This window comes from Aethalodelphis obliquidens, unplaced genomic scaffold, assembly GCF_003676395.1.
Source record: "Aethalodelphis obliquidens isolate GAN/ISIS:26980383/991018 unplaced genomic scaffold, ASM367639v1 scaffold130, whole genome shotgun sequence".
Classification (NCBI taxonomy): Eukaryota; Metazoa; Chordata; class Mammalia; order Artiodactyla; family Delphinidae; genus Aethalodelphis; species Aethalodelphis obliquidens.
In genome coordinates this window covers 1136900-1151405 of record NW_020838074.1, presented here as the reverse complement: position 1 = coordinate 1151405, position 14506 = coordinate 1136900, and the positions used below count along the sequence as shown (strand labels likewise).

Sequence of the window (14506 nt, the reverse complement as noted above, 5' to 3'; positions counted from 1 at the left end):
TCTGTTTGCCTGTAATCTGTTGCTGTCATTTCCTTACCTACGTTTTTTAACACCTTGGTATATTGACATATTCCTAAAGCAAACCTAAATTTCTCAAGCTCTTTGAAACATGGGTCCAACGTTTGCAGCTGGTAAATCATTAACTATTTCCATCTTGCCTTCTCACACACCAACACCAGCTTATGTCATGCATCATAGGATCATAACGAAGCTCTATCTTTAATTTTTTGAGGAACCTCCACACTGTTTTCCACAGAGGCTGCACCAATTTACATTCCCACCAACAGGGCATGAGGGTTCCCTTTTCTCCACATCCTCACTAGCACTTGTTGTTTCTTGTCTTTTTGATAACAGCCATTCTAAAGTTGTGAGATGATATCTTATGATGGTTTTGAGCATTCATTTTTTTAAATTTAAACTTTAGTTATTTATTCATTTATTTATCCATTCATTCATTTATTTATTTTTGGCTGCATTGGGTCTTCGTTGCTGTGCATGGGCTTTTCTCTAGTGGCGAGCGGGGTCTACTCTTCGTTGTGGTGCGTGGGCTTCTCATTGTGGTGGCTTCTCTTGTTGCGGAGCATGGGCTCTAGGCATGCGGGCTTCAGTAGTTGTAGCTCACGGGCTCTAGAGCACAGGCTCAGTAGTTGTGGCGCACGGGCTTAGTTGCTCCGCGGCATGTGGCATCTTCCCAGACCAGGGCATGAACTTGTGTCCCCTGCACTGGCAGGTGGATTCTTAACCATTGAACCACCAGGGAAGTCCCAATTTTTAATTATTTAATTCCATTTAGACCATGAGCTTTTAAGAAAAGTGCTATCTGAGAATTCTTTACAGTTTGTAAAAATAAATTGAAAACAAAAATGTCAAATACATTTTAAAATTATTGAAATTATTGTTATAGACTTCCAATTGAATACAAAAGATTTAAGCTTTGCTTAAGCTGTGAGCCCTAAGTATAAGATTCTTTCTAGAATTTGTGCTACTGAAAAGTTTCCTTCTGCATTATATCTGCTATGTTCAACAAGTTGGTGACATTGTGCCATGTGAAAACAAATTAGATCACACATGTGTAGTCTAGAGACCATAAAATCCATCTAGCAGCTGATAGTGTTGAGAAATTACCGTCCTTAATTCTAATGTCAAACTTTTAAAATTTGAATACTGAGATTTTAATAAAATTTAAAGTAATTAAATTTTGTAAATTGTAATAAAATACAAATTTAATAAATTATGTTTAGTAAGTCCATATGTTAAATTAAATAAACTTTTATCAAAAATTTAAACTTATAGATGAGAAGCTTACTAGCATATAATGGTAATATTTGGCTTTGGCCTTGGCTTCAGTCAAATATTTGACTTTACTTTTCAAATGCAAAGCAGACAGTGGACATGAAGTAGGGGGAGGGGAAGCATGCCTTTCTTGCCTGACTGTTTGATAGTTCAATTTTGCCTCGTGTAAATTTTTTTTTCCATGTGGGATTTCAGTCACTGAATAATAAGAGGAGGGAAACTGAAAGGTTTAAAATATTCCTCCCTTTGCCTACAATTCTAGGATGTACTCAAGTTAGAATCATTATGATAATAAAATTACACTTTCTAATTGAATGCACCGCCTTTAATTGGCCACAAGAATCTAGTAGGTCAACCAGGTGGCCATGATGTGCTACTAGTCCAGGAGAAAAAACATTTTTCCTTGTTCTACTCTCTTATCTCATGCACACCGGAGTAAATCTGCCCTTTGCCAAGGTAAGAAGGCAATTACTCCATAACCGAGATAGATAATTTAAATCTCCTGCTACCAAAACATCTACAGAGTATCAAGATAAAATTCTAGGACCCCTCCTTCCTATTTTTAAGCTGCATATTGTACAATCTCTAGTCATTCCCTTATCTTTTGCTTGCTTTGATCCATTTAAGCCACAGAGGATCTACTTTTAATCTTCTGCAAGAGCCTTCTCCCTCTCCTCAACTGTTATCATCTTCCTGCCTGAGATGCCACATTCCAAGTGTGTGCTGTAGCCAGGCCACTCTGGGGTTTCAGTGCTCCCACCACCAGCAAGCTTTCAATCTCACGTCTCACAGGAACTTTAAACACTGAGTCATCCAAAGGAAACTTGTAGTATCTTAACTAGGAATTGGGGCCCTTGTAAGCTAAGAAGCCCAGCTTTTCCTGAGTCCTGAGATGCCACAGCAGCTGGGCCCAGAGGTGCCTTCCAAGAACAGCAAGGCCAGGATGTACCTGAAGGTCTCGGGACATGTAAGTCAAGAAACATTTCTAGACAGTCCAAACCAAATTTTTAACGAATGCTAATAAATCCCTTATTCACTTTTAAGCTTACGTTTTTGTTCCTATGTTTCTCAACCAGGAAGACAAACCATAGAGCCTAGACCAGGAAATAGATCAAACATGAGAGATAGGATTTTATTTTCTGGTATCTTTGAGTTGGGGAGCAGCCTGAGGGGACCCCTCATGTTCTCCAATGACCAACGGGTTGACACATGGATAAAGCAGAGTGAATGGATGCCTAGGGAGGACCTTGTCTTTCACATCACCTGGATAATTAGTGACAAAAGTTCTTGGTCTTTTACATTAGCTGGATAATTAGTGACAAACAACTATGATCCAGGTAGCCCATTTTCCAGCTCAGACCTATCCTGTTAAGTCAGAACTTCTCTTTCTCTCTCCTTCAAGAGCACCCAAGGCCACATCTCTCCAACCCCAACAGTTCTCACCTGCCTCCCTTGGTCTCGGAAGAACTCTCCAGTATTCTCGATGACCTGTTCATCTGACAGCTGGGAATAGGGCTGTTCCTGGCAGAAGGTGAAGGTCTCCCACAGAGTCACTCCGAAGGCCCACACATCACTTGCTGTGGTGAATTTGCCCTGTTTAAATAAGAAAAAGAATAATCTGTGCATAACAAGAGCTGATTAGGTTTTCATAATCTGGAGTTTTGCCACTTTTACAACCCAGGGCAAGGAATACTGGGACTGCCAAGATACTCATGGGCGATCTGGAAACAACAATAGGAAGTTGTCTCGATGCCAAGCTACAGGCCCTTTTCTCACCCTCAGGATCTCTGCTGAGGTATACTTCTCTTGGAGGTGAGATCCAAGGGCTGAAAAGGATGCAGCCGTAAGCTATCTGACTCTCCCAGTGCATGTTAGAAGGTCAAACTCTAGGATCTAGGGTAGCCTTGGAGAAATGCCCAGGGGAAAGGCAAAATTAGAATGGGAAGCAATTGTTTCTATGTGAGAGATACGGAAATCTAGTGTAAGTGCACCGAGTAGTCCTTGTTCAATAATCGTCACAGCCTTGAAGGATAGACTAACGAGTGACAGCAATGAGATTCAGATGCAATCAGCAGGTATTAAATACTTGCATATGTTCTATTCAATAAATACAGTGCTGACATAGATGATATTATTTATCCTTATTTTTCAGGTCAGAAAAGTGAGACAAGAGGTTTACTAAAATTCCCTGGTTAACGAGACCATTAATAATGGAAAAACTGAGATTTGGACCAAAACCCTCTGAATCTTGGTCTAATAATCTTTTACAACACCACACAATACCTTTAAAGGGAGCAAAGCTTAATAATCGCATTAGAAATGAGTAAAATATGTGATTCATCTATATAGATGATAAAGATCTTTATAAGGATTTACATAAAATGGTATATATCACAGCATCATTTATAATCGAAGGAAATTGGAAAGTACTTAAATATCAAATTATAGTGACATTATTAAATTATAGGATATATCCACACAATAGAATATTATGCAGCAATTAAAATCATGTATTTGAAGAATATTTACTGCCAGTGAGAGAGAATTGTATGTGCATAGTATCATCCCAATACGTAAAATAATTATATATATAATACATATATTCAGAGAAATACATGTATAGAAAAAATCCTCAAAGGAAATACACTAAAATATTAATATTAATAGTGGTTATCTTGGTGAGAGGAAGGGGATAACTATACATTTCTTATTTCAACATTAATTATGAACTCTATAAGATATGAACAAGAAACAAACAGATTAATAATAAATTAACAAAACTAGATTGCTATCAGGCTTTTCTCCACAATATTAAATGACAAAAGACAAAATTACACATACACAGCATTGTAGGAAGTAAATGTTTAAAGTCTAATAATTCTATAAATCAGCTAAGTGGTATAAAATCAACAGTAAATTGTCCCAAATACGCATGGTCAGAAGATATATTTCTAAGAGGCGTTTGAAAAAAACGTATTCACTTGTGGTCCAGAATACCAAGAGCTGGATAAAAATTATAAAGCAAAGAATGAGGACCTTAAAAAGTAAACGGTGAAAATCATTAAAATACAAATATAGAGATCCATCTAAATAATTAATTAGAAACATGGTTATGAAATTAATACAGAAGAAAAATATTTTGTGTGGATAACAGTTCTTCAAATGACAAGATTTTAATACTCTAAATTAATTAAGATCAGTCAGTAGGTGGAAAGGGTAGAGATGAAAAAAATGGTACTAAATCTCTTCTCATTATGGGTATATTTTTAACCTTTTCCTCCATACTTTCTACGGTAAGCATGTTATATTTTATCAGCAGGAACAGGCAAGTGTTAAAAATAATAATTAGTACACAAAGTAAATCATATCAAGTCAGAGAAAATATCAAAGTCTATTTATTGTCTGCCTCCTGCTGTCTCAGGTGCACCCCTACGCACCATCTGCATCTGCCTACATGCCAGCTGCTACGGCAGAGCTCAGAAACACAGGAAACTCACCAGCAAGATGCTCTCCCAAGACATCCAGCGGATCGGGAGTACTGCCCGGCCCTGGATTCGGTAGTAGTCACCGCTGTACAGGTTTCTGCTCATCCCAAAGTCAGCTATCTTGATGGTATAGTTCTTACCCACTAAGCAGTTTCGTGTGGCCAGATCTCGATGAACAAAATTAAGCGAGGAAAGGTACTTCATGCCAGATGCAATCTGGGTAGCCATAAACTTCAGGTTGGCATAACTGAGGAAATATAAAGGAAGAGAGAAAGTAGCCTCTGGAAAGAAGAAGCTGTGAAAGGTACACACCCTATAGTTGGTACCAACAAACTAGGGTTCCAACCTCAACATCCCTTCTCTATTCTTTATGAATCTCTTTGCTTTCCCCTAAAGGGCAGCTGCTTTATTATTCCCTGCATACTAACCTCCCCAACCATTCCAGAACAATGATGAACTTTAAGGCTCACTGCTCCCCACTTCAGATCCCAGCTTAGTCTCATGAACACAGGGAAGAGACAGAAGACCCGGCGTATTTACCTGACAGTGGGTACGTTGCTGAAGGAAGAACTGGGGGGCTCGTGGCGGGAAAGAAACTGATTGAGATCTCCATTCTCCATGTACTCAGTGATCATGCAGAGAGGATCGTCAGTGATACACACAGCTAAGAGACGGATGATGTTTGGGTCCTTGAGCCGGGACATGATCTTTATCTCCTTAAGAAAATCATTCCTTTGGAGGACAGAGACATAGATAAACCCAGAGGTTGCCAGAGTTAGGATCAAGAGGGCAAAGAAGACACAGCAAAGTCTAGTCCTAACCATTATACTGAGTCTTGTTTCCCTTTGGATAACCTTTGAGAGAACAGAGAAATTGGTACCTGGAAACTGTCTCATTCTACTCATCCTGGAATGCGATGTGCCCTTATTCAACTATAATTTGGCGGGGGGAACATGGACCATGACGTTCACATGTGCATCCCTAGTATCCAACAGAAGGCCTGCCCCATAGAAAGTGATTAATATTTGCTAAATCAAATATATGTTGCTAAAAACTAGTCTTAAAAATAAAACCTTCAACTGAAAGTCATATCTTAAGCGCACTGGGGTCTTTACCTTTTTTAAAGCCATGAAGGGACTTCCCTGGTGGTGCAGTGGTTAAGAATCTGCCTGCAAACGCAGAGGGCACGGGTTCGAGCCCTGGTCCGGGAAGATCCCGCATGCCGCGGAGCAACTAAGCCTGTGCGCCACAACTACTGAGCCTGCGTTCTAGAGCCCGCAAGCCACAACTACTGAGCCTGTGTGACACAACTACTGAAGCCCGCGCTCCAGAGCCCGTGCTCCACAACAAGAGAAGCCACCACAACAAGAAGTGCGCTCACTGCAGCGAAGAGTAGCCCCTGCTCACCACAAATAGAGAAAGCCCACGTGCAGCAGCAAAGACCCAATGCAGCACCCCCCAAAAGAGAAAAACAAACAAAAAGCCGTGGAGTCACTCTATAAGTAAAGTGAAGGCACTTTTTATAAAGTGAATAACCACCCTCTGGTTTAATCTGATAATTTTTTATTTTCTCATACTGGTTTCTTTTAATGCAGGGTGCACCAGCAGTCAGTCACAACACATATTTAGTAGCCTGTTCAAAACAGCTGTTTAAAGTTCACAGTGGTAATGCAGCATCATTTCAAAAGAAGTACTCACTTGGCCAAAACTAATAATTGTTTGAATAGATGGTGACAACCACCCTTGAGTCACAAAGTGGGCTATAACCTTCCAAGTAGCAATATTTGGGTTAGTGAGACTAGCCCACATTCTCAAAACTATTGAAGCAGACCTGTTATAAGTCTCCTGTGAGTTTCCTAGGAATCCTGGACTGGAAGTCATACTATGTCAATATAAAATCCTTGAAATCAGTGTGGTCCTGATACAACACCTCTCCTCTTTCATTACCCCTTCAATCTCAAACCCAGCGGGGGGGTCCATGGCTTGGGAGAGCTCAGAGCCTAAGCCATCCATCACTGCTAAATTGGAGTGGGCACAGGTGGGACACCAAACGTCACCAAAAAAAACAATGGGCAAAGGCTTTGTCACATCCCATAGTTTTTTTCTTTCATCTTGCCACCTTCTCCAATCACGTGCTAAGATTAATATCAGGAATATTCTATCTCTCTATGGGACCCAGAGGATGTCCCTTTTCACTCATACTAGTATCCTTAAATTGAAATTCTTGCAGTTAAAATTCCAAAACCTCCACAGTTCTCTTCCCTTGCCTTTCTTTCTTCTTCATGCCATATCCTTTCAATTGCAAGACTTTTAATAAAACCCTAACACCATTTTTGGAATTTATGATAATTTAAGGAATAGGGATCATAAACTTTCTCTAAATTTGAATATCAGTGAGACACATCAAGCCAACACAAATGGGGAAATACATATGTTACCCAGATGTGCAGATTTCTCTGAGACATATACAACCAGCTTTCAACCAGCATGCCTCTCTGGGTGAGGATTAACTCACCATTACTGTAATGGAAAGGCTGTCAGACAACGCAGTGTGGCTGGAAACTGCAATTTATGTAGTAAAGGATCCAAGAGATTATTAGCCAGTTTGGAAAACTGCTAAAGGACTGTGGATCCTTTTGCTTTGAGGTCCATGGATACTTTTCCAAGTAGAGGTAGCTTCTCATTTGGGGGGTTGCTGGACATAGAAGAAAAGGAGCATAAAAGAGAAAAAAGAGGATGAGAAAGTAAATAGAGATGTGGGGGGAAAAAGGAGAATGGGAGAAACTTAGCAAGAAAGATGTGTGTGATTGTGAAAAGTCTGCAAGGGGAGGTAATGACATTCAGGCGTGTGTCTGTGTATAATGATTGAAGAGGTACGTATTCAGTCTTTAGTGTGTGTTGGGGTGTACAGTGCTGTGCAAAGGGGGTTAGGAAGTGAATGTGTAGCATACCCAAAAGAAAATGTACATTTGTTTTTGAGAGAGATGAGAATGAAGCTGAAGACTACTGAGCCATGAGAAAAATAAAGCACAACAATGGAAATGTGAGGTAGCTCACAGACCTTCCCATCTCAAAAGCAACAAATTGCTCAGAAGTTTCCAGGAGGGTTCCTGATCCTGAAGATGAAACACATAAAGGAAAATTTAAAATGCAGACCACAGACCTGGCATTCTTGTTGGCGTCTGCTCGGAGCATTTTCACGGCCACCAGGACAGGCTGGTTGGCACTGACATCTAGGGCAAAATCTTTGTCTTTGAATTTTTCCATTCCCTCCACTTCACAGAGATGAACCTAGACAAAAGTCATCTAGTCTCAGCATCATCATTTCTCCTGAAGATGTCTCAGTACTCTTGCTGGGCATTTCCTGGAGATAAACTAACTCTTACAACTCAGGCAAAATAATCAAAAAGACCAGTAAGAAGATACGTGCAACACATCTTTGACTCAAATAACTGATTTAAGAAAATGGTAAGGTACCCAGCTAAGTGATATGTTACTGCTTTATAAAAGAAATACATTGATTGGAACATTGAATATGTGAATGAATCTATAACATGGTATTTTATTAAAGCATAGCCCACTATAAAATGTCATTCGGTATAAATACTTGAACTTTGATTCAAGGAAGTTTAGTTACGGGATCGTGCAAAACATAAGGCAATTTCTTCTCTAAGGTAAGCCCTTAGTATGGGATTAGCATTATCAGAACCTCTAGGCATTAGTAACTGTATAACAAGCCTGTGTTTTCAACCCAGGAGACAGAATGAGTGTATATAACACCACAGACAGATGCCGTGGACCTTTCTACCTCCACCACCACCAAACCTAACCAAGGTTAAAGCACGCCACCCATGCTGGAAACCAATAACATATTCTTATGAAACCAAATTACATTTGGAATTTAGATGGTGGTGTTGAAGAGCTTCTATTGCCACTTAAATCATTGCTTTGAATTCTCAGAAGGCTCATGTGACTGATGTAAGAGTGAAAAGTCAAATATTACATGCATCACTCTGAGGGCAATTGAGAAGTGTGTTCCTCCTTATCTTGGTTAGTGATTCATTCCCTAGTGGTTGGTTCTGGGACCAAAGGCAGGGGCGAGGTTGTTTTCTGACCATTTTACATGTAACTCCAATTAAAAGGGAAAAAACAAAGTGGCTATCCAATAGCAGGATGTTCTTGGACAGTTTATAAAAGATGATCACATCTTATGGGTCCCCACCCTTTGTAACCTGTTGTAAAAATTTTTGAGAATATTGAACGTTTTTCAGAATATCTAAGTCTAGTGACTTTCCTGCTTTAAAAACTCTTATATAGAAATCAGAATTCCCAGGATTTCCACAGCTGTTTGACAAAGATGAGGCTGACCAATACTAGTCTTCTAGAGAACAATGCAAGGAGAGACAAGTGGAGGAGACATTTGGTGTGAATCCACTTTGGATGGGACAGTTTGCTCTACTGACCATTTTTATTCAACCACTTCCTTTGAACGACCAAGGACTGGAGGCCCCACTCAAAGAATCAGCTCACCTCCCCAAACTGGCCTTCTCCCAGCTTCTCCTTGAAAGTTAAGAGTTTCCTGGGGAACTCTTCCACAGCCACATCTTTCCCCGAGAGCAGGTCCATGGTAATGGCAGGCACGGAGTAGGTGTTGCCTCCAGTCACCCCCTGGAGGTTCACAATGTCAGCCTCTGCATAGTGGGGCACACCCTCAGGCCCACTGGGCTGGACTGGCTTCACAATGCCACTGCAGCCTGCGAAGACAAGGACAATGAGTCTCGTTCCAAGGGGCCTCTTTGGAGATATCTTCAAGAAAGGAAATATGAGAGGAGAGCTAAAACATGCCCCCAAGACAGCCTAACCTACGCCATGACATTCTTACTTGGAGAATGGTTCCTCTGGAGGTTCTTTCTCGTGGCCTCCAGAATGTAGGCACCATTTTATCTCTTATCTTCTCCTCATAACTACGTGATCATTAATAACCTCCTTGGTTAATCTTGTGGAATTGTGGTGAAGCTCCAGGAAGGCTCGCTATACTAGTTAGGGTAGGAGTATTAAAGTTTTAGGATTTAATGGCATATTTCCTTACTTTTAAGATATAGTCGCTGATTTTAATAACCTATTTCAGGGATTAAAAACTGTGATTAAATTTATATGATCTAGCTTAAGACAGATCCTAACTTAAAAAAATATTAAAATATGAGGGGGGATGTTTTAGACTTCAGAAAGTAGGTAGATCACTTTGCTACAGCCTAGGAAATAAATTACATCCCTATTCTTGCTGTCTCTGTAAAATTCCCGTAGTTCAATATGCTCCTTCAATGTTTGCTATCCACTGAGTGGTAAATACACATTAGTTTCCTCTCTTCCTTTGGAAGGACTCCCTTGAAAAGCCTCTGCTCTCATGGTTAGTCCTGCTACTTCTCCAGTCAGCTCTCCCCTGAACACCATCAGTCAGTCCTCTTCCACTGACTGGGGTCACTCCTCGGATGCTGACATTATGGACAGAAAAGCTGCTCTGAGCCTCAGCGATGACCCCAGCATCCCCTCTGATGTCACTCTGCAGCTCTTTTTAAAAGACACTGGAATGTGAATCAATTGGCACCATTTTACCGAAGCAACGCTTTATTGAGAAAAGACAAGAAATATTTGCTCTCATAATAAAATCTTGTATTAGTCAAGTAAATTTTCACCAAAGAGAAATGAACAAAAGTTAAATAACTCAATTATCTAGGGGACTAAAACCTGGGGATTCTAGGATCTCTTTAGCTTCGTTGTTTTTTCTCCAAGTGAAATTCTAGTCCTGAATTTACCCCTATTGCTGTTTGATGTTGGGCGAGTACCTTAACTGGGCCTTCTCACTTTCCTCCTATAAAAAATGAGAAGGTTGGACTAGTTGGACTGTTTAGGTTCTTCTGGTGTTAATGCCTTAGGAACGCATTTTATTTATTTTTCTTCTTCTGACATGTGGGTCCCTCCAAACATTTGCTACGTGCAGTAGCAAAGGAGAGATGTCCAGATTCAATTAGGAGCAGCAGTAGACCAAATCTAGAAAGACAGTGTGGACTTCCCAGGAGAAGGTGGACTTCTCTAGGCTAAAATTAGACTTGGTTGGGTAGAAGCAATAGTGTCACACCTTCATAAATCTTGTCCCTCAATTTTCTGCTCACTGTTTCATCCTCACCTGATTCTTCCTCCCCTGGAGCAAATTCTGGGAGTTTCCGTATCAGCCTGGACGGCTCCTGGTAGTCAGGGCGAAGGGGAAAGATGCGATCGTAAGTGGAGTTGGACTCCTGCTCGCTTGGCGATGAGGAGCGGTTATTGTTGAACATGCTGGACTCGCTTGGCAGGGAAAGGCTGACTGTCATTTCATCATCCAGCATCCTCCGGGACGCCTGAAAGAGAAGGACAGGGGAGAAAGGCATGTTGACACAAAAGGGATCATCACTCCCTCCTCTTCTTAAACCCAGCTCGTCCACTCAGATGAAATAACTCTCTAATACTCAAACTCCAGAAGCAATGCAAGTGACAGGGATTCAGTCTGGTTCCACAAATGCCTGTGTTGTAGAAACTCAGAATCATCTTTCGTTTCTTCAAGGCAGAATTTGACTTCCAAATTTCTGCACTGCCAACTTTAATTAACTTCCATTGAAACACTTACGAGCATTATTCACGTGACACCATTAGAACCTATCAGTAGCCAATCAAAGAGTTTCTCAGTCTTAGAGTTTTCAATGTTCTTTTAAATGATGGGTTTTCCTGACACCACTCAACTGATTGATTTTGTGTAGGCATAAATTAAAATGCTTATTAACGTAACAAATGTGCTGTAACATGATGAATCTGTAGTTCACCTGACCACTCTGGCATTGTAGATTAGGGTAATACCCGCTTGACCCTGCATTTTCACTAACCAAAAATAAAATGGCTACAAAATAAGAAAGGAAAGCCCTAGGTGCTAGGGATACTAACATGAATTACACCTAACACAGGAATAAGAAGAATAAAACAGCTAATTGTTCTGTCATTCTATTTAATATGACCTGCCTGCTCCTTCAAAAGGAAAATCTCATAATCTAAGTATAGGTGACTGTTTGGATTTAAACACATGAAACGTTCAACTCCAACAAACACACTTTGGGTGCTCAGTGGAGAAACTTAGATGTCTGCTCCATACCCTAGACTGAGAGTTCCTTTGTTGCAGTAATATCCTCAGTACTGAGCATGCAGCCCAGCACATACCAGGTACTCAATAAATATCGGTTGACTCTCTCAAAGAGAGAATTCTGAGGACACCACTGTAAGTATCCTGCAGATAATGCTACAGCATAAGGCTATTTTGAGCAATGTATTTGGAATACATAGGTATGCTTAAGGGTCTTCTACAAAAAAATTCTTTCCCCCAGAAGAAATCCTGTGTCATTCCAGAGCATCTTGAGTTATCTTACTCAGGATGTACAGGGACAGAAAGAATTTCTTGAAGGACCAAGTTAACTATTCAAGGGCAAAATTTTTGTTCTCCCTTTTACCTGGAGAGTCTCCAATCCAAAATTCTTCTCCCAGACCATGAATATATGCCAGTGGGACTCAGAAGAAAGACTCAAAGAGTGGTAAATTCTGGCTCAAATAAAGAGAAAAATAGCTCACAGAGAAGAGAACACAGACTCTCCCCCATCAACTAAAATGCAGTCATAACAGACTGTTCAGTAAGAACACAGCTTCCAGCTGTCCGATGAACCACAGACCATCAGCTGCTACCACCACCACTCTCTGCTACCCCGTATCCTGGAATTTAGATACCACGTGTGTTCTAGCATTCTAAAAGACAAAAGGTTTTGATGTTGCCTCATCATGCCAGTGGGTGAGCTCTCTGTGGATTCTGCCTTTCAGCCTTCAGTCACTATTTATGGATTGAAACCTTTAATTTATTTTTAGACTAATGTTAGAAGTCTCTGTGGGAAGCAAAGAGACCCTCTCTTCTGTGAAATATTCCTGCCTAAAGTCCTTAAAATAAACCTCAATCATCTCAGAACTTGAATGTGTAACACATCAGAAGGAATTGCACGCTACTTGTCTGGGTCATTCCCCTCACTTTTCTGATTTCAGCCCCTTCCTCTTGTCCTACCCACAAAGAGTTCAGAAGGTTCCAGTCCATTCTCAAAGTGCCCTTTCCCTTTGTCTGGTATGTAATCTACATAAGCACTGGTCTCCTGAGATCCCATCCCCAAATATTTAGGCTATAAACACAATCAGCCTATTCCCTCCCTCCTGTTCCCTGCCCTCGATGGGCACCTCAAAGCCTCACAGCCCAGAGTATCTATGATCTCTCAGAGTCCACATCCATTTGAGCTCGCTGACCAGGGACAATGTCCATGACTAAAGGTAGAAACACTCTATCATCAGCCAACCCCAAGAGTATCACACATTTAGCAGCAGTGCCCAGAATTGCTATCTGGTCTAAGACACCAAGAAAAGTCGTAGATATTCCATCCGTGGTGAAAGGTATATATTTTAGAAGAAAAGAAGTCAACAAATTTCAAGACTGACCATTAGAACAAGCATAGAAAGCAGGATATTAACTGTATGACCTTGAGCACATCACATTTTCTCATCAGCAAAACAGTTAAATGTCACTACTCTGCCCAACTCACAATTATTCAGTGAGGTTCAAGTAAGATCAAGGAAAAAGTCTTTGCAGACTGTAAAGTGTTCGACAAATGTAATAGAAAGTATATAGATCATTTGGCCTAGACTAAAAGAATCTGAGGAGGCACTCAGAAGGATGCATAACCATAACTTTCTTTTTTGGGGGCCGTACCATGTGGCATGCAGGATCTTCGTTCCCCAACCAGCGGGGAAGCATGTGCTCCCTGCAGTGGAAGCACAGGGTCCTAACCACTGGACTGACAGGTTCTCCCCAACCATAACTTTCCAGTACAAAAAGAAGTAGGAATAGAACTGTGAGAAACTTGGCTTGGATATTAACGAAGCAGCACAGGAAAGGATGGAGCCGCTTCCTACCCCGTGATTGTCCTGCACTTCCTCACCTTCTCCAGCATTTTCTGCCAGAACTGCCTCCAGAGGATGATGACAATGATAGCCAGGAGGATGAAGATTATGGCCACTAAGCAGCCAATCAGGATTCGAGTGTTGCTGTCATCAACTTTAAGCATTGGATCTGTAACCAGGAAAAGAAGGACGAAGAATATTATCATCTCAAGGGGCAAGGAAGGGCATAAGGACTTGGACTAGAGATGAGAAGGCAGAACCTATTCCTTCAGGATAATTCCACAAGATACCACTTAACACTTGGTCTTGCTACTCTTGTATTCCTGTGCTCTTATATTCTACAGCCCTCCTCCATGGGACAGTAGCTTCCTCTTCCTCATGTATTAGACTGGATAATGGAGAGGTTTTCCATTCCTCCCAAAATTTTGCTCCCTTTATACCATGGCCCCTAATCACACCTCATGAAAAACAGGTGAAGAATCAGTTTCACTCTGCATTGAGACATGCCAAGGCAGCTGAGAGTCCTCTTTGGAGACACTTGATTACGTGTTTCTCAGATTGCTGACTTATACAGCCAGTGACTGTTTGAAGCAATGCATACACTTTTCCATATTTCTCTCCAGTTGGAGAGACTAGCTTTTTGTTCCATTCATTCATTGAGATCCCTACAATGGGTCTCACCTAGAAATATCCCTTTCCCTGTTTTGGCTCCAAGCTTC

General features: G+C 40.9%; 1 protein-coding gene across 3 annotated transcripts in view; it reads right to left on the bottom strand.

The window, feature by feature from the left end:
- DDR2 (discoidin domain receptor tyrosine kinase 2) overlaps positions 1-14506 on the bottom strand; it is a 162055-nt gene that overhangs the window by 7573 nt on the left and 139976 nt on the right. For all 3 annotated transcript variants that reach the window (XM_027099198.1, XM_027099197.1, XM_027099196.1), the window contains 7 exons: positions 13826-13956; positions 10963-11173; positions 9309-9532; positions 7942-8069; positions 5319-5510; positions 4791-5025; positions 2737-2886 (listed from right to left, as the gene is read on the bottom strand). In XM_027099198.1, the coding sequence (XP_026954999.1) occupies positions 2737-2886; positions 4791-5025; positions 5319-5510; positions 7942-8069; positions 9309-9532; positions 10963-11173; positions 13826-13956 (1271 nt within the window). The remainder of the gene's footprint in view (positions 1-2736; positions 2887-4790; positions 5026-5318; positions 5511-7941; positions 8070-9308; positions 9533-10962; positions 11174-13825; positions 13957-14506) is intronic.